Below are 20,689 nucleotides of genomic sequence, written 5' to 3'. Positions count from 1 at the left end.
AAATCCTCAAATCACCTTCCTAATGTGTTCTAAATCAAAACAATTTCTTTCTCATCTTAACAATTTCCAAACAAATAACATAGCAATAATTACTCCTTTATTAATTAATTAAGCCTACAGAGTTCAAAGGGTTAACCCTTGTTAAATTAAATCAAGTCACCACTTAATTTGATTTGCAAAATTATTAAATCTTATGTATAATATTAAGCTTTGCACGATGCATCAATACGTGGAATATTGAAATAAAATAACTATCCTCCTTAACCCTTTATGGGCCGAATTTTTGTTCATTGTTATAACAAAATCAATGCAGTACAAAATTAATAGATATCCACATATAAATACGAATTAACAATGTATTCAATAGTTTCAATTTCATCAAACGAATATATTTTGTAACTTTCAAGTTACAATGACAAACTTTCATGCCTGAGCGTATAAAAGTTTAAGTTAACTGATTACTTAATTTTATTCAACACTTCGAGTGCAAAATGAAATAAATCAAGATGCCAATATACTGATATATAACTTCAAAGTTACATGAGTCTACAGAGGGTTAATTTATATGTTTCCTCATTAATTAATTAAAGAGAACATCGTCCGTATCTCGACGGAGAATATCGAATATTTCTAGCGAAAAACTTTCGAGTGCAAAGGGTTAATACAAATCGTCGTCGAGAGGAGGAAGCAACGTTCCTCCGCGGACACCGGAAGTCGCGGGACTAAGAAAACAGTCGCGGTCGAGTGTAATCGAAACTTCGGCCGCGAGTAACTTCCCCGTAAAATCCGACGCGGACTTATCCCCGCGATTAAAACTCCCGGAAAAACTTTCCGCGGCGTGCCGTGGGCCGCGCGGGCTTCCGGTCTTACCGTCGGACGTCGCTCGATTTACGCTTTAATTAAATAAAGTGTTTGCTCTCTGTCCTGTCGACGCAGTTACGTCGCTTTAAATATTGAAACTGGCCTCGTACTTTCGCGGCAACTTGAACCGAGACACACAGATTTACACCGGAGATTTTTCGAATTACGCGTTCACGAATAAGTCGACGGAACTTTCCCGAACACAATGAATCCAACGAAAACGCGCGGGAAACTTCAAGAGAAGGATATATTTAATAATAATTGAATATAAAATCTGGAAACGGCAGTTTCTCTTCGATTCGAATATTTGTAAACTTCTACGGAAACATTTACGTTCGCATATTGATGTGCAATCTAATAGTCAATGAATTCTCTAGGAAATCATTCTTGGTTTTTTTATAGATTTGTAATAGTTGACACGTTCACGTTGAAATCAGTAATGGAGCAAAAGCAATTGTTTTTAATTAGATGATTCTTGGGGAGTTCAAGGCTTCATACTTTCAGAATAAAAGTACTGTAGCGTTTTATTTATAATACTAAGAATATAGGTCATTGCCGTCATTTGCAACGTGCTGACACTGAGACTACCGAGTCGAACCGACCTATTCTTGATTGCTTCATTTTGCAATTATTAAAAAGCCAAGAGACGTTTCCCTGGGAAATTATTGAGAACATCGAGTTAGCAACACGCAAACTGAAGTATAAATCAGTTGTCACGACAGATGCACTCTTCAAGCTTCTATACAAGAGTTTCAAAAAGTTAATTGAACTGCTCGGTAGTTTTAGTGTTAAACGATTATTTCTACAAGAGACAAAACCGGATCGAATATTCAGAAATAAAAGAATTCCCAAGAGAATCTCAAGTTTCCCGGTCCCAAAATTGGTAGGCGAAGTACGGAACGGCTGCCCATCGATTTTTCAAACTTCCTTGAGCCTCATTAATGTCCCCTGTGTTGCTCGGATTGTTCTATTAATACAGGACCGGTCGTTATAGGACGATCGAGAAACTACTGGGCTTTCAGGTCTGAGCGATAGCGCGTCACGAGGACGCTTCGCGCCCGAAATAGTCCGAAACCTCATTATTTTTATTCGGAACTTATGAAATTAGCGGTCACACCCACGCCAGACCTTCGTGCAACTGTTCTGGCATTTTATTCCATCGGCACTGATGAATCGACGCGGAACTTTTATCGAGCACCGCCTATCGCGACTCGAACCGCCTCTTTTTACCGTGTATCGATCAATAAGACATCTATTACATAGAATTACGTGTTACTGATATTACATAGCATTGAAAAACTGTCCAACAATTCAACTGTTAAATATTCTAGAAATCAATCAATCGTCCTGTAAATTAGTAAATCTATTTATCCCTGAAAAACGATTACTTTGTTCCACTTATTGAAATATCCCTTTCGAACCGTTCGTCGATTAATCTACGAATCGATGACTCGTTTCGAGGCAATTTTTGGAAGTCGAGTTGCACAGAGGTAATAAATTTCGGGGAAGATATTATTAGTGACATTACTCACCTGGAGTTCCTCCTTGCACTGACGTTCCTCTTCGAGACTCATCCGCTTCTCGTGTTTCTTGTAGTAACGCCTCTTGGCGGCTTGTAGGTTGAACCACGTGTACGAGAAAGACTTCACGAATGGTAGGAGGGCCTCAATGAATGGATGGAACTCATCCTGCAATCATAAACAGCGACGAACCGATTATTCCACTGTCGTTTACAAGTAATTAACGAGTTTATCGGAAATCATCGCTTCATTCGCAGGAAAAGGAGTCTCAAAGAAATTTACCTTTCTGTCAAATAAAACCTCAAGCCTTAAATTATCCACTAACAATCAGCTTCAGAAAACAGCTATCGTAACAAATTACTATCTAGCTAATAAACAAAAAAAAACAAATACTGAACCAAAAATGCAGTAAACAGTTATCAATAAATGAGCACAAATAAACCTTCCCAGTTAATCAAAGTATCTACCACCATGCACAGCTCCATGCAAAAACCAACCCTAATCGACCTAGATTCCCATACATCCCTTAAACGATCCAAAGCAAGCCTAACCGGACGACTGCCACGAGACACGAGATCTCCCGCAAGAAGGAAACATCCAATCACCGATCGCTCCTTTACAAAACAAAACGCCGATCCGCGTTCGGAGGGCCGCTCCAATAACCGCATCCATCGCTCCGACCCCGGCTCGCCGAAATCAGCGGGGGAGGTATTTTCTACGCGACGGATCAAACGGTCGGAAATCTCGTTCCGCCGAAGGACGGCGATTTCCCGGGAACGCCGGCCAGGAGAAAAGAAGAAGAGGGTCGCGGAAGGAAGCTCGTCCTTATCGTGGCCCTCGTCCCCTTCCGGGATCGGAAGGTCGATGAATCTCCGTTTCCGGTGGCGGCGGCGGGAAAGGAGGACAAAATCAATGGGGAAGACGGGAAAGAAAGAGCACCGGCGGGAAAGGGGGTGGAGGCCGGGGGTGAAAAAACGAAAACAGAGGGAAGGGGCGGAAAGAGAAAGGCTCCTTCCACGGTTCGCCGATTGTAGGTCGAGGGATCGAGCGATCGCCGCGGGAGAATGGATCGCGCCGCGTCGGTCCCTTTGTCAGGCAAATGCGGGCAGCCGTGGAGGCAGCGGCCCCCGATGACGCTCTCCGCGGAATGTAAACATCATTTCACGGGAAACGGAGGCGGGGGAGGGGGAGGGGGGGATCAATTTTCGGCCGACTTCTCTATGGACCGGTCTCGCATGAAAATCAGCCCCGGTTGCGGAATATTCATCGACGGAACAATAACGTACGTGCACTCTCGCCCACACGCGCGCCGCCTCGCAGCAGCCGCCGACCCCCTTTTCCACGAGGGTGTGCGGGAACCCATCGAGTTGTAACGATGTGCTTGATCGACGGGCTCGAGTGGACGAGCGCGGGCTAATGGCGCGTGATGGATGCTCGCAGGAGGGAATGTCGCGGGGAAGGATGTTCGACACCCCTTTTGCGCTCGCTTGTGTGCGAATTAATGTTCGAGCTTTCTTTCTCCCGACGGGAATATTGTTTCGGGATCGTTTCGCTGATTTTCGAGGAGCTCGGGGAAATGAAGGGTGGCAGATTAGCGTGTTGTTCGTTTGAGAAGCTGAAGGTGTGTAGATTTGAGAGAGTTAGGATCTGATTTTGATTGGCACGCGAGAGCTTAGTTTCTTTTGGTTATGGAAGTATTACTAGTATTTCGAATGTTACTAAGCATACACTGGAAATATTAATCCGACCACTGGCAAATCTTGTTCATTCACAAACTAGAACTTATGCTTCCTGCTACGAGCTCGAAAAACATCCACTCAATCTCAAGAAGCTTCCCAGATCATACTCAATCATTTTTCACCATCAAACAATCACTTCTCAACAATGACTACAAACCACCCTTCAAGCGCATAGGATTAACAATCATACGATCAAGTTCAAAACCATCCAAATATTCGCAAATCATCCCCGACGCTCTCGCACCCTAAAAACGTCCTCCCTAATTCCCATCGATATTCCCGCGCATTTGACTCGCAGCGTCAACTCAGGTAACAAGAACAGGAGTCGAAGGGAGCATCAAGGTGTCTACCAGGCAAGAACACGAAAGGGTGTCCAGAGAGAAAGAGAGAGAAAGAAAGAGAGAGAGAAAGAGAGAGAGAGAGAGAGTGAACAAGCGTGAAACGACACGAACCATCGAGTATTCGCAAGCACTGCGGCTGCTGTGGCACACTACCGTCTGTCTGTCCCTCCTGCCGTCCGGCTGTCAGAAGCACCGATTCTCGCAGTAACAACCGTCAGGGTCGCAATACTCCTCCGCCACCCTGTCGCAGATTGATCGTGGCCTCATCTGCGCCACCGGCTGTCTCTCTCTCCTCGCCGGCCCCTTTTTCGTCTCGATCAGACCGAACCGACAGCAGTCGGCCCTCTCGACGTCCTCTCGTCTCCTCTGTCACTGGAAATCCTTCGGAGCCCTCTCCTTTATTCGGCTTCTTCTTCCTCTTCGAGATTATTCCTCCGATTCCTCGACACTGAATGATCAACTTCGTCTATTCTCCGTCTTCAACGGTGAATTTATTTAATTCCTCGCGTCAGAGCAATTCTGGAACACCGTAAAGATGGCGGTTGGACGGTCCCCTTCGATCTTCGGCTGAACGTGCTCTGTTACGAGAGAATGATCCCGGTTTCACGATTGGAACACTTCGTTTCGATAATCTCGCGCGACCTCTCGATACATTGACGCTCGGTCGTGGCTCTCCCTTCTTTCAGTAATGTTAATATTAATATTCATCTCATCTAGGGATAAGAATCCTATTTCGTACAATTGAAGCATTGACTTCGCAAGGCGATTCCATAGTAGAGAACAATTACGTATAGACATAATCATCCATTTGCCTTATATCTTAGATGAAAATTTGAAATCGAACAAATCGACATACTTTCTTTTAATACGAACTAAATATTCCTTATCCGATATCAATCGTTAACACAGAAGTATCGGATTCTGTTCCTCTCCCACGAAATTATGAACGAAGCATCATCGAGCACAGTTGTGAAAGGAATCACGCGACAAGGAGTTAAATGCTTCTAAAATTTGACGACACTCGAGAACTATAACCAGATTTAACCAGTTCGAGTCTACGAACGACTCGGAACCGGTATTAGCAACATTGTAAAGATGATTTCCGATCGGTTCGCGTTGAAGATTCCGTTTCGAAGAAGAAAGAAAGCGAAATTGCTCCGCGACGGAGGGGAAGGGGGGAAAAGATGTTCGAGCTAAGAGTGTCGTTCGCCCGCTTTGTCACCGCGATTCGCTGGCGAGGCGAGGCGAGGCGAGGAGCGCGAATACGTGCGCGTTTAGGCGCGGACACGGACGGTGCCGGCCGCGTATCTATACGACACGCCGTTATTTTCGGACGCGAACGAAAATCAAAGGCGTTAAGGAGAGGCGCACGGTGACGCCGCGCCGCGGGCCGCCGTCATCGCGGATAACACCGGGGAAACGGACTCCCAGGGACGTCCCGTGGCCGTTTTATCTCGCCACGGGGGTTGATGAACCGACGAATGTCAAAGAATCGAAGGATCCTTTGTTTAACCCCTTGCACTCGGGAGCGGCGACCCTGGGTCACCGCACGATTCGATGTGGCGAAATTATTATGTTACATGCGATGTTGACACTACAGTGTTGGTAAGAGTGTATTTATTGAGATCTTCATTAGCTTGTAGTTTAATTTGCACATTGCTGAATCCAGTCATTTGGTAATTCCTCTGAGTCGTCTATATTTTTGGAATGGTAAAGGCAATCAGAAGTGGATTGATCTGTCTGGTAGTTTTCGTGTTGAATTTTGTATAAAAAATTAGTACTACTTAGTACTAATTTTAGAACTTAGTATATTAGTGGAATGCATTGAAATAAAATAGGTTGTTTTTTTGTGTGTTTTCTTATTAGATGGTTTCAAAGAATGTCCTGTATACCTTGATGAGAAATTTTGGATATTTCTAGTGACGCTAGAATGTTTCTTGGTATTTTAATAGCTGATTAGCCTTCTAGGGATTTAAAGATTGATAAGGTTTGATAATTGTGGAAGAACGAAAGAGTTCAATGTCGTAGGCACGTGTTTGGTATGAGAGAAAGAATTGTAGATGACTGAAAATGGGTATCTTCGAGTCTGGTAGATAGAATTAACGAATGTTGTCGCATTTAAACAAACGCCGTTCGGATCTAGAGGATTTTCGTGTTGATTCGAATTAGTTTTCGAGGACCGCGGACCGAGAAAATATAGACGCATCGAAATTTTGCTATTTTCGTTGGCGACCGGGTTGGGAAATCGGTATTACGAATTTCTAGAACAAAATGGCGTCACCCAGCGGCGGGTCACGTGGCGGCCAACGCGATATTCATGGAGGATCGTGCGCGTTTCGCGAGTTAGAACGTTGTTTGCTGTTACGAAAAACAAATGCTAGAAATTCGTCGGTTCTAAAGATGAGGAACGGTCAGAGGTATTTTAGAGTTTGAGAAATTAACCGAGGAATCGTCTGGCTCGGTTGATTCGCGTTTCCGACGAAATTCTCGCGCGTTGTCTCGGGATTTTTGCGGATGCTACGTGTTCCCGGTGCAACTGAAAACGCGGAGCACTCTCGGCTGCGTTCTCGCGACAACATTCTATTTGCAAACCGTGCCTCGCTCTGCCGCGAGGATTCGACGACAGTGTACAACATCAACAAAACGAATTTAGTATCCCGCGCGGAGCAGGAGAATTCTCGGAGACAATTCACGGTTTTCCGGCAATCGTGGTTCGATGAGCTTGTCGGTCAAACGATCTTACTGCCTGTAAAAGCTCAAATAAATCGAAAGTTCCATTGGCAACTAATTCTCATCGATTATTTTTAGATCAAATTTGAAAACGTCAAACCCAGCAACATTTGCCAAAGAACATTATGCTTTCATTGTCAACGGTACTAGAATCTTATATTTATCCTCAAAGGATAACAGAGACTAAAAACAATGATCATGGATGATCCAGAATCAATTAACCAAAGCAGTCAAGGCAAAACGATTGTTATTTACATCATTCACGACTTTGCCCAGGCAATTCCGAAAACCGTTAAAAGCCAGCTAGGAATACAGACGTTCGGCGGATGGAAGTGGAATCGAGACGAGCGCACGTGTCGCGGAAAACTTCTATTTGCAAGTCGAGACTTGGTGCGTAGTTGTCGGCAATAAATCGGCGCGGATTCTGCGCGGCGAGCGTGTTTATCACAACAGAAGATACGTTTACGCCGCGATCTCTGGTACCGAGACAGCCGGCGCTAAATGGAACTCGGAAAAAAGACACTTCCGCTTAGAACTGGTTGAGTCCGTCGAAATCGGCACGCCGACTCTGCTACATCGGTTACTTACATAATTCCGTTCGCGATCCACGATCGATTGATCAAAAAAGATAGCGATACCCAAAACTCTTTGACTACCATCAGCCTACAATCAACATCCTCGAAGAGGATCGATCGTGTTCATCCCCAGAAATTCATTCTCAAGAAATAACCGAAGGTTACCGAAGACAATTACCATGATAGAAGTAAGTGTCTAAGTATCCACGAGCCACGAGCGAGTATCCATATCGAAAAATCCCCGCGGAGATCCTCTAACTCGAGACACTCGGCTCTCACCAAGGATCATTGGTCTGCACTCGAAACCGTCCGACTACTTACTGGCCGCGATCGGAACTCTCTAACGGTCTCTAGAACGTTCTAGGGACCTCTAAAACGGTAGCAGTCGACGTTAGCGAACGACCGAAGATCCCGGCGATCCCCGATCAGCTGATCCTTAAGGAAGACCGCGGCAGCGCGGCTCGGCGTTCGAGTCAGCCCGGTCCCGGGAACCAACTACCGTCGTCGTTTCCTCACTGATCCGATCCGTTTCGTTCACAATTCGTGGCCGAAGGGAGAGAAACGGTTGATCCGGCACGGGGCCTCGACACTGATCCACTCGATCCAAGGATCTGGTCAGTTGCCAACGGGTTCACTCGATCGGACCGATCGGTAGGTGCGCACTGTACCGTTGCATTCGATCGTCGCCGGGGCCCGTTACGCGGAAACTCGCGCGAAACTCGGGAAACCCGTTAACGAGGGAATCGACGCCGATCTACTCGGGCCGGGTCTCCTTTCGGGACTTGGCCGCGACGAGGGGAGCCGATCGATCGGCTCCGCCGGAGAGTCTCGCGAGAGGATCGAGCCACAACGAACGGGGGATCTCGGGACAGAAACGGACCGCGGCGACGCGCGCGCGAGAGGAAAACCGTGAACCCGCAGGCGAGGGAGGACCGTCGACGCCGGAACGACGGGTTCGACGTCGGTCGTCGCGACGACACTGAGACGCCGGTCGCCGAGACGCGCGTATCTAGACGCGCGCCGAAGGCACCGCGCGGCGGCCAGGTACGGCACCCCAAACAGTTATTAATAGCCCCTGTCCTAGCTTACTAGATTTGCCCTCGAACCAACGCAACTCTTCGCCGCCCCCTCCACCGCTCGACCATCCGCCGAACGATCTCCCCTGCGCTCCTTCTCGCCGCCCGCGATCCCCGACCCCACTACCCGCGATTTCCCGACCGCCGGACACCCCCTCCGACGCCCCTCTAACGCGCCGTCTTCTCGCGGATCGAGAGCCACACGCTTTTGGACGGGTGTCTCTCTTCTGGTCCGATGTTCTTTTTCTTTTTAGCTTTTTTCCAGTTTTCCTTTGGACCTTTTGCTCCTGGTGCAGTTACCAGGGTTGACTCTTTCGTTCTTGCTCGTTTTCTTTTCGGTTTTTGATTTTTGATATCGGATTCTTTGGGATTTTGGTGCGGTTACCTTGACTCTTTGGTTCTTGCTTCTTTTCTTTTTGGCTTTTGATCTTTGCGTTGGATTTGCTGGTTTTTGAGGTGTAGCCGTTCTCTCTGTACTATTTTGATTTTTGTATGAGAATGGTTTGAGAGCTGGCTTTTTGGGCACGGAATGTTCGTAGGACGGTCGGTGAATGCGTTCAGTGTTCTTGGTGGTTGAAGTTTATGTTTCGTTTGATGGGATTGTTAGGGTTCTTTTTCTTTTGGTATAACGAAGTCGGGTTTGGGAGGGTTGCTTTGGACCTGGGTTGATTTGCTGGAGAAATGGTGGGGACCGGCAGTGTTTGAGGAAAGGGCACGAGAAAAGTTTCTAGAGTTTGGAGGTTTTGAAATGTTTAGGATTTGCAGTGGAAATTGTGGTTTTGAGATGTGAGGGTTGGTTTGATGGTAGAGAATGGTGAGCAACTTTTCGTTGTTCCATGTTTTCAGTAACTTTATGCCTATGGTATTAAGTATATAATCAAGTAATCTAATGTCTCCTTAAGGAGGCTATATTGCTTAATATTCCAATTCTTAAACATTCCCTTTCAAACAAACACTGACTATGCTCGAAAATGTCAATAATAAAAAAAATGAAATTCGACGCTTTGAGCGTCCATATGTAATTTGAAATTCGTCGGAATGTCAAAACGGGAAAGGTTGGACGGACAGTTCGAAAATTTGAGAATTTAATGTTCCACGGGATAATCTGAAAGTTGAAAAATTCAGCGGTTCCGGAGATAAAAAATGGAGTAGCATTCGGGGACATTTCCCGGCAGCCAACGAACGGTAAAATTTACGCTGCGACACTTCGCGATGGTAGCTAACCGGGGAATTCCCAGGGGACGATCAGTAAATTGCGCGAAACTCGACGAAGAAGGCCGGTCACAATTGATTCTTGCCACGTTTTAATTCCCCGCGGAGGCTGGCTGTCCTGCCCGCCGCGTTCCGCGTCAATAAACCCGCAGAAAAAAAACAATGGAACCGACTTTCCGAAACGCTAAAAATAGGCTTGCATTGTGAATCGACGTTCGATTCTATGGAAGCTGAAAAACACCGCTAAACGCAAGAGCGAAACGTGCAAACACCGCCGATTGTTCGGGATCGATGATACTTCCGATAACAATAACAATTTCCACGAACACTTCGACACGGGAAACGCGAATGACCAATCGTCGGCCGAAATTTCCCGATCCGTGCAGAAGCTTCGTTAATAAACCCTTCCTTCTAGCACCCAATGATTAATAACCTACAAAACTTACAGTGCACGCTATTTCTAATCGACTAAACTCATTCCAAACATCTCCGCAAAAATATCCACAAATTTCAACAACGAATAACCTACAAACTTCCATAGATACACGAATTCTATCCAAAAACCAGGATATTCAATCTTAACCCCAATTACTTCCCAAATCCTCCTAAACTACGTTTCCCAAGAACCTCAACAACAAAAGACAACAAATCATCAAATCATCAAATCCCTCCCTAAAACAAACTACACCCTACCTTCCAAAAATGCTCCTAAACTACGTTTCCCAAGAACCTCATCAACAAAAGACAACGAATCCTCAGATCGTCAAATCCTTCCCTCAAACAAACTACACCCTACCCACCAAAAATCCTCTTAAACTACAACTTATCAACCCCAAGTCGAATCAAAGCCTCGATAGCCTCATCCCAACTCGCAAACGAAAGTCCCCTCGAAGCAGCCACCGGAGTGAACCCCCAGTTCCCTGGGAATTCCGTTTTCCGCCCCGTCCCGCGACACGCGGGGTCGTCTCGGCCCCCCATAAATCGTGTCCGCGGAGTCGCGATCGCGCGTCCCGGGGTTAAGCGTTCCAAAGACTCGGCTAACTCACCCCCGGAAACGAAGTAGGTGGCCGCGAGGGAACGCCGGGCTGGTGGGAACGGGGACGGAGAGCCAGAAAGAAGGAGACCGACGGAATCCGGTGGATGTCGGCCCTCTCTCTCCCTCTGGCCGCAGTAAGAAACGGACAGCGAGACGTCGGACGTTCGTGGAAGCGTGTTTTGCGGGGCCCGGGTCCGCGTGGCTTGTTCCGCGCACGACGAGGAACAAGAAGAAAACGCGGGTAGGGTGAGAAGCGTCGGCGGCGTCGGCGGCGGAACAAGAAGACGACGAGGGAAGAAAAAGAGGAACGAGAGGGAGCACACGCGGCTGCTGGCGAAGCCGATCGATAGCCAAACTCCTCGCCGCCACCTAAGATAGACACTGACATAGACTTCCTCGCGGATAGAGGGAATCCTCCACCCCCCCCCCCCGGCCACCCTCCTCTAAAACGTTATGCATGCAGCCTGCAGATACACCCGCAATTTTTGATCGCAACTAGCCCGCCTCGCGAACTCGGGTGTCCTTCCTCGCGTCGTTGCATCCGCTTGGTCCCGGCGCAGCGTATTTTTCGGTAGATAAGACGGATTGGCTGGGAATGGGTTCAGGTTGGACGGATTTCAGGATGCAGATCCTTTGATGACGATAGGAGTTACTTAGGGGATGATAGGATTTGACTAGAGATTTGATGCTTTGAATAGTGGGATTGATAATTTACTGTTGGGGATGGTAGGTGATTAGATTTGTATAAATGGGAGCCTTCGTTGCTGAAGATGTATGAGTAAAGATTGAGAGATAGATATCTTTTTGGAAAAACAAATATCCTAACGACCTAATTCCTAATCTGTAAAATGAAGACGGGATGCAGATCCTTTGATGATGATAGGAGTTATTTAGGGGATGATAGGATTCAACTTGAGAATTGATACTTTGGATAATGGATTGATAATTCACTGTTGGGGATGTTAGGTGATTAGATTTGTATGAATGGGAGCCTTCGTTGCTGATGTATGAGTAAAGATTGAGAGATAAAGATGTCTTTTTGGAAAACCAAATACCCTAACAACCTAATTCCTAACCTGTAAAACGAATAGTTCGAGACTTCAAGAGAGTTCCCAAGCGAATAACAACCACTGTTCCTGAGAATTCAGATTCGTCAGACATATTCCTCGAAGATCAAGTTGAATATTCTCGAAGCGACCTTTCGAGGCTACTAAAAATATCCGAAACATCGCGAAATAAGGAAGCTTCTAAGTCGGAAGAGCGAACGGTCCGTTAAATTGTCAAGTGTACAATTAGCCGGCTGAAACGCTCGAAGAAACAGGTGGAGTTTATTTACGCTTAATCCGTCGGGCACACCTCGGTTGGACCGCCGCGGGGATGCTAACTTTCGAAACGATTATAGCGGGCTGATGTTCGTCACGTGAGGAGCAGTTTTACCACCGAATCACGCCGGTAATGCACACGGCCGGCGTATCAGAGCACACCATCCCGAGTAAATATCGCGTTCGCCGCACTAATGACTGTTCTAAGTTTGCTGGAGACGAGGACGCCGGTTCCCCCGGGGACAACGAACCTTCCCCGGCTATATCCACGCGACATTTCACCGCCTAAGTGGGCTACGAAATTCCGGATTGCCGCGGCAAAAAGTTCCCCGCGTTTCCAGCGGGCCGCGCGGCGAACTGTTCCCAATTCCGACGGGGCTACGATCGAACGAAACTCTCCTCGCCCGAAGACTTCCGGCCCCCCCCCGCGGGGCTCCTTTAATTTCACGCGGAATTTATTTCGTTTTTGCCTCAGGAACATATCTTCTTATCTCGCTGGACATTGCTAACGATAATCGCTTCGGAAAGTTTCTTTCGGTCGGTCAAGGAAATCCCACGAATTCGGAAAGTAGGGTGCCATTAGAGGATTTTTTTTACATCTACGGAGAATCGGATCTTGTTCAATGGGTTCTGGAAAACGGGCCATGAGAGTCTTTAATGAAATCTGTAGAAACGGACAGTAGATTAAGAAATTTCGGTGAATTAGGAATAGGGGATGTTCTAATAAAATTGGTAGAAAAGTACTCGATCTGATAGAGAGTACATCGAAAGGAAGGGAAGACTCTCGAGAAATCAGAGAGTCAGATGCTTCTTCGACCCTGCCATCGCCGACTAATTAAAGTCGAAACGGAAGGAAGCATCGCGAGGAACGCGAGATCCTCGCCATCGAATCGAAGCGACTCTACAGTCTCCTCTAGCACCCCTAATTCATCAAGCACGGAACGGAAAAGCAAACACCGCGAACTGGGCAAACAAACCTTGCTCTAGACTCGATGAAGTCATCAACGAAAAGGACGAGGAGCACGGAAAGAAAGGAAACGTCGGCAATCTCAACAAGATATCGTCCGAAAGAACAAGTGGAGTCTAAATACACAAAGGACAAGGGAAATTCACGTGGAAGCACGTGACGAGGCGTCATTCCGCTGGAGCTTTCCCTTTTTTCCCACTCGTAAGCTCAGTGGCTGTTAACTTAAATCAGTTCAACCGAAAAAACTGTGCACAGTTGACCTAATCTAAATAACGTAGCAGATAAACCTATCAGCGAGGGGAAGTCGTTAAATTTTCAATGAGTCTCCCGACCAAGAGGCGTCGAGTCACTCGAGGAAGATGATCTTTTACATACGTGTTCGAACAGTCAACGTCCCCTTGCATAATTAGAGCCGACGTCGATGCATCGCGGGAGCGGAAGGCTGCATTGCCGAAAATCAGCTGACTCGCCAGCCGGGGACGATCGGGACATGACAAGCACGCGGAACAATCGCGGACAGGTTCGCGTGCGCGCCGCCAATATATACACGGTGACGTGTTTATACGTGCACCGGTATTTACACGCCGCCGCACCGCTGCACCGGTCCAAGTGCAACGTTACTGATCGCGTTGCATCGCGCCCCTCGAATATTGCCGGCCGCCACCGCCGACGCCGACACCCGAGCGTAATAAGCGCAACCCCCTTTCGCTAATCCTCTTCCGACGCTCGCTTTTTTCAATCCCCGCCATCAGCAGCCACCCGCGACTTCCTGCCGCTCCGCCAATTATCATTTTTTCCCACTTTCTGGCCCTTCCGCTCGATCCACGAATATTTCAGCCGTCCGCTTCGGAAAATCCGATAGATTGAGAATGTGGGTATATGTTTCGTATAGCGTAAGAGGTTTGTCAATGTTGAATAAATTAATAGAAATACTGGTTTCAATTTGGATTTTTTAGTTGATTGTATCACGTTGCTTTCCAATTGTCATAGGGAATTTTAAGAGTTCGATTTGTAAGCTTTCTCGTTGGTTTCTTTAATCTCTCTTTGTCACAATTTTGTAACTTTATAAAAGTAGTCCTCCTTCATCGATTCTTTTTCTCGTTTAACAACCTACAGATCGCAGCTATTGCTGCATCGCCAATGAAAAAGGAATCCCGATGAAACTCTCGAAATCCTCGAACAAACTGCTACGGAACACAATATTCCAATCACGTACCGAACAAAATGCCTGCTTCCGAATCGACGCTCAGCACCTCGTTCGATCGACGATCCAATTAGCCCCCCATCAGCGATCGGTGACCAGGTTTCGCGCGATTACGTAATTTTCTGATTGGCCGCGTCTGACGGACGAGCCGTTCGACACGCCGGATACACGGATTTCCCGACCGCGAATTTCACGACGAATTTCACCGCGCGCCGCGGCCCGGCCGTCGAGAAACGCGGCGAGGGCCGCGTGATTTAACCGGTGAATCAGCCGGCGAAAGAGAGCTTCCGCGAAAACCCGAGGCGAGATCCGCTCCTCGCGGCAAAACACCGGTGTTTACGTCGATCCCGGATGCGTGTGCCGCAATAATCGGCCGGCGGAAAAAAGTTCCGCGGGCGGAGCGCGCGGGCCGCACGTGCGCCACTTCCGACCCTTGCACTCTCTCTCTCTCCGCCGACCCGACAACAAATAAAACAATCGCGCGGAGGAAACAACAGAACAAATATTGCTGGAAGCGGGAACATTCCGGCGCGAGGCGTTCCGTGGGAAAATAGTTTAGGGGTGGTTGCGTCAGCATCCGAGAGTCTACAGAGAGAGGGAGAGAGAGACAGATTCGAAGCGATATTTGAAAATAGAGGAAAGTTCGAATCTTCTCGGACGGAAGTTGTAAAGTTTCGAAACCTGCGAGCTAAGCGAATTGGCGTATCCTCCGCGAAGTCTGCACGAAATCAGTTAGGAGACCTATGATCGATGTTCTCTGAATCCGTCGAAAAATCTAAAGTTCCCCGATGGAAGAGTTTTCCCAAATGATCCGGAACAGTTCCTCGGAATCTAAGGCCCACCTACGGTCGCCGGAAGTTTAGCCGAGGATCTCTCACCGGTAACAATCATGCGCTCCCGAATGGTCTGAATCACAGCCGACAACGGTGCCGAATCTTAAAAACAAAGATCCGAGCACGCAGTCCCCGAAACTACCCCCGAGAAGCGTCGCGAGCCCGTCGAGTACCAGGCGTCACACGCGGAAGCGTCAAAGAAGCGTGGCACGCGGGAGCGGCGGGAGCCGTGCGCTGGCACACCGAAAACACCATACTCTCCGGTTCTCTCTCGCGATCTCTCCCCTTTCTCCCCGGCTTGCAAGCGGTTAAAAGCGGTTAAGCTCAGCCAAGAAGCGTGTGTATAATTAGTGGTCACTGTTGCAAATGAAAATCGAACCACCTGTCCTACGGAAGGGGCCTGCAGGTAAGTAGAGACATCCGGTTCCACCATGCAGCTCCTCAGTGTGTCCGGGATGAACATGAGTAGCTGGGACGTCGGCTGTGGTACAGGCTGAAGCCGGCTTGCACCGCGCTGACGGTCCTCCAGCGAGCGTATGCTCGCCGACAGCGTCGTCCTGACGTCGTTCGGGACGTCCCCGTTCACCGGTGAAACGACCGTCGCAGCTGGCAGCTCGGCCGCCGATGATGATCCTTAACGAGTACTATCTCTTCGGACCAGCTTCTCGCCGCGATTAATCCTCTGAAACGGCTTCGTCGTCACTCGGACCGGGTTCTAAACGGTGCACCGGGTGCTGGACCAGCTGGCCAAAGTGTCCCTGGACAGTTCGAGTCCCTCGGAGTCCTCCGTGCAACTGGTCCAGGCTTTTAATACCGGACGCGAACGTCTCTCCCTTCGTTTCTGCCTGACCGACTGCCTCTTCCACGTTGTCGCCGACGTCTGACGGTCGTCCGACTGCGATTGGTGGCCGCGTGCTGATCTGCTCGACGTCGAACGGTCGCCGCGAACCGTCTTCCTCCGTTGATCCCGCGCGATCACGCACCTGTCGGCGTTCCTCGATACGCAGCTAACCCGTGCGTCCGTTTCCGCGCTTGCTACGCTGACGGTGTTGATGTTGTCGACGTTGTTGCTGTTCCTAGTGCTGGCACTCTCGTCGTTGCTGAACCGTCGGCTGTCGGGTGGTGGTGGAACACCGCACCCAGGCACACGCATCCTATCTAACCACGAGCCACAACTCCTAACTCTCGACTTTAGGCCCTCTCTGATGCTCTCTCTCTATCTCTCGTGGCACGCAAGACGGCTCGTTCGCTCGTACACCCTCCCGCTCCCTCTCTCTCGCTCACTCTCTTTCTCTCTCTCTCTCTTTCTCTCCGTTGCGCGCGTTCGCTCTCTTTCCCTCTTTCTCCCTCTCAAGCTCTCCCCCCTCGCGATCCCCCTCTCCGACTTCGCCTCACCAACCCCCTTCCTCGAGCTTGCAGTCTGTCTCTACTTCTCCTCTCTCTTCCTCCTCTATCTGTGCTCGCGTTCGTTCGTTCGTTCGTTCGCGGCCCGGCTCTCTAACCCTCTAGCCACGAGTCTTCGTCGAGCCTCTCTCTCCAGCGTTCCGTTTCCACAGTCTAGCTTCTCGCTTTCTCCCTGTCGATCCCTCTCGCCTCTTCCTCGACAGATATCAATTCGTTTATTCCAGACTTCGAGGTGTACAGCTTTTCTTTTCTCCGCTCTCGTCCTCTGTCAACCCCCAACCCCCGCGGTGCTCTTTCACTCGTGGCGATCCCCGTTAGCGCCTTTAACCGAGGGGTCACAGGGAAAGGCGGCCTGTTTTCTGTTCGAACGCGTGATCCGCTCGCGTGTCACTCAGAGACCAAGTGTCCGTCGGGTCCGTCGGCTCTCGTTTGCCCGTTACTGCGCGCGGGGGAGGACCCGGTTCCCCAGTCACGGATGACGGCGACGATGATAATCCCGCTCGTGTCTCGGGGACGCGGCGAGAGGAGACGTGCTCGCGTGCGTGCGTGAGTGCGTGCGTGCGTTCGTGCTTGCTTGCTTGCTTGCTTGCTTGCTTGCTTGCTTGCTTGCTTGCTTGCTTGCTTGCTTGCTTGCGTGCGTGCGTGCGTGTGGAGGAGAGAACCACGTCGTGTTGTGAACAACCACACACGTACGAACTCCCGGGTGCGCTCCTTCTCGGCTCCCTCTAGCTTCTTCCCGTTCCCGATCGGGAGGACGCCAGGCCCCAGACTACGCCGACTCCGAGCCACCGGCGCTGCGTCGGCGTCGGCGTCGGCGTAAAAAGCGACCGGCGTCGCGCAAGCTCGCCGGGAGCGCGCCGCGAGGACGCCTCGGTGCCTCTGCGTTGCTCGCCCCGTCGTAGAGGGAGAACGAGGGACCACGGCGAGAACGAGAGAGAGGAAAATGGCGGCTAACGAGATCGACGAGGACCAAAAGACGAGAAAGAGAAAGAGAGAGTTGAACGTCGGAGGAAGAAGAGGCAGAGACGAACTGGAAAGAGCGAAAGAGAGAATCGAAGCGATAGAGCAGGGTAGAGAGAGTTAGAGAGAAGGACGGAAGAGAAGAGAGAGCCGGAGAGAGAAGAGGAAGAAGAGGGTAGGAAAAGCTAGGGGGAAAGGGACAGAGAGAATTTTCGGGGTAAGGGATGGAGAAGAACGAGGGGTTGAGGGAATAAAAGAGAAAGAATTAGAGCGCGAGGAGATAAATAGATAGAGAAACGGAAGAGGAGACAAATCGGAGAAAGGATAAGGGAGGAGGGATGAGATTAAGGATGGTAGGAGAGCGGAGAAAAAGGTGGGTGCTAGGCGGAAGATGAGGATGGTCCTTCGGCGGAGAGAAAGAGGAAGTTGGTCACCGTAACTTTTTCAACCCCTTCGAGCGTGATATCGTTCCCGAATTGGGAATAGAAATTTGTAGCCGGGCAAGAGTTATTTGATGGCTGAATCGGAATATGTTTGGAAGATTCGTCGAAAGTCGAAATTGATTCGAAACGTTCGCTGGGAACAGAGGAATAAGTACGACGTTCGAGTGGTAGCTAATCAGACTGACACCCGAATACAGAGTACATTATACAGCACCCTTATGTAAACGCGTTACATAAAATATCGCTGCATAGAATAAAACGATCATCACGAATAAACAGCCTGCGTTTAATACTCTCTTACCAGAGAATGTAATGAACGATCGAATATTTTTTAAACGGTACCGTATAAGAGTCTATGCATCGAGACTACGTACACAGCTAAACAACAGCTAGCACACCGAGAAACAGATCCAAAAGGGCAACAATATAGAAGGAACAGAGAAGACCGAAAAAGACGGTACCAATAATCACTCCCAATCACTTCAATTGAGAGGACACAATGCGGAACATTAAGAGACACCGAGGTCCGACCGAGCCCAAGAAGAATGCAAGCTACAACCCCCTCGGAATGTACGTACAGCAGAATGAAGGGCAAACGGGTGGGGATGGGCGGCAGCGAAACACGGGGAGGCGAACGGCGGGGAGGGGGAGGAGGAGAGCTAGGAAAACTCTCTCTCTAATCGTAAGCCTCTATTTATCCGGCTCGTTTTCGTCTACCTGCCTCTTCCTCGGCCCTCTTCCTCGCAGCTATCTACAGAGCAGCGTCGCAGCCAGTCTCTCCGGCGTGTATTTTTGGGCGCTCGTTAGGAATTAGCGGTGTGGGCCTCGAAGGTCTCCTCTAGCAGCCGAGTTTCTCTCCCTTTTCGCCGCGATTTCGCTGAATAAACGCGACGCCGGGAGAAGGGGCGAGAAACGGGGAGCGAGAGAGAGAGAGACGGAGCGGCAAGGCGGGCGGAGCGGGCGCGCGCGGTTTCTGGGGATCAGCGACGCTAAAACCCCCGTTAGCGGGGTTCGGAACGACGCCCCACCGACGCCGGAAGTTTGTCAACAATCTTCCGGGCCGGAGAGAGGCTCACCCTCGAAAATAGCGCGGCCTGGAACGCGGTAATCTCGAAATCGCGACCGCCGCGAACGAGATTACGCGAACCCCTTGAAGCCGACCCACCCCCTCGCCCGGCGACGGCCCCGCGGAACTTCGTAACTGGCCGCGAGACGACCGCGGGCTTAAAAGTTTCCGCGAGAGGATTCTGTTTCTGGTGCTTCCCGCGATCCCCCCCGTCCCCCGGCCCCGTTCCGCGACCCTTCACCCGGCTAACTGTTTCTCTGTTTTTAATAATTGCCCGGCGGACGACGCTCGCTCTTCGGGGGCGCGACGAAGCGTTTTTTAACGAGGCGACACTCTTTGCGCGAAGTCGGCGGCGCGGGATTACCGTTCTCCTTAAGGAATTCGGAAGTTTGAGCGGTTAACGAATACGTTATTGGGATTGTTTCCGTTACGCGAGAAGATGAGTTCGAGGGTACGATTACGAAATATATTGTAGAACGTTATGTGGAACTTGAAGCTTAATACGGTTTTCAGGCGTCAGATTCGAGGAACTAGAGAATTAGTGTCAATGTTCGCTACGGTGCACCGTTGCATTGATATCTAGCAAAATTGCAATTGTAGAATTGGATCAAAGTCGACGTGCAATTAAGATAAATGGCTTATCCGTGACTCATGCCGTGTACAATGTTGCTAAGTGCGAGCTTACAGTATGATGTTGATTTAGAAAATTTGTACAATACAATTGAAAACGAGAGTCTACGTTCGAGTGTAATTGACCGGAAACAGTGCACGAGGGTTAAAATTGATAACGTCGCCGATACCGGTTCCCTGGAGCTACCCTCGTGAGTGACCGCCACGTTCAATTTGATTAATCCCACCCCGCCGCGAAGGGGAGAGAAGGGGAGCCACTGTTACCGCGGAGAACTGCACAACCAAAGGTAATACCGATCGAAATGCGCGAGGACGCCGCGATACCTCGTCGCCGGGAAACTCGCGGACTGCCACTGGTGAATGGCATTGCCGATTGCCGTGCGACTGCCCGCCAAGGCACCCTTCCCCATGGAACGAGGAGTCGTCACCGCGAACGTGACGGATTCCATGACTCGAGATGGCCTTTGTGCTCCGCGCGACAGGTTGCAGACTTTCAGGAGTGGGACGGTTACCTGAGGAATCAGCGACGCGGACATTAGACGGATGTCACGAGGGTGGGGGCTGAAGGTACCGTGACGGGGATAATTACTTTAATCAAAGACATAGGAATACCTTGAACGATAATGTGCTATCGGGAATTGGTCCCTGGGATTCACTGATCGAAGCTGGATCTTCGTGGAGAGGAACGGTTCGCCGAAGAGTGTGGGGTGGACTTGGAATTTGATGGCTTCTCGATGAACGTTCTAATAAATGGAAAACAATTGAGTGAG

At 49.3% G+C, this 20,689-nt stretch overlaps 1 protein-coding gene across 13 annotated transcripts in view; it reads right to left on the bottom strand.

Moving 5' to 3' along the window:
• NfI (Nuclear factor I) overlaps positions 1-17,595 on the bottom strand; it is a 103,357-nt gene extending 85,762 nt beyond the window's left edge. For 3 of the 13 annotated variants that reach the window (XM_076367188.1, XM_076367191.1, XM_076367198.1), the window contains exons 1-2: positions 15,799-17,498; positions 2,394-2,549 (exon numbers count right to left, since the gene is read on the bottom strand). In XM_076367188.1, coding sequence (XP_076223303.1) covers positions 2,394-2,549; positions 15,799-15,879 — 237 coding nt within the window. In that variant the 5' untranslated portion in view covers positions 15,880-17,498. The other 10 variants (XM_076367187.1, XM_076367190.1, XM_076367193.1 and 7 more) reach the window with 9 other exon arrangements.
• Positions 17,596-20,689: the final 3,094 nt, after the last annotated feature.

The sequence above is a fragment of the Nomia melanderi genome, chromosome 4, assembly GCF_051020985.1.
Source record: "Nomia melanderi isolate GNS246 chromosome 4, iyNomMela1, whole genome shotgun sequence".
NCBI lineage: Eukaryota > Metazoa > Arthropoda > Insecta > Hymenoptera > Halictidae > Nomia > Nomia melanderi.
The sequence above is the reverse complement of the archived record's forward strand: the minus strand, read 5'-3'. Positions and strand labels throughout refer to the sequence as shown.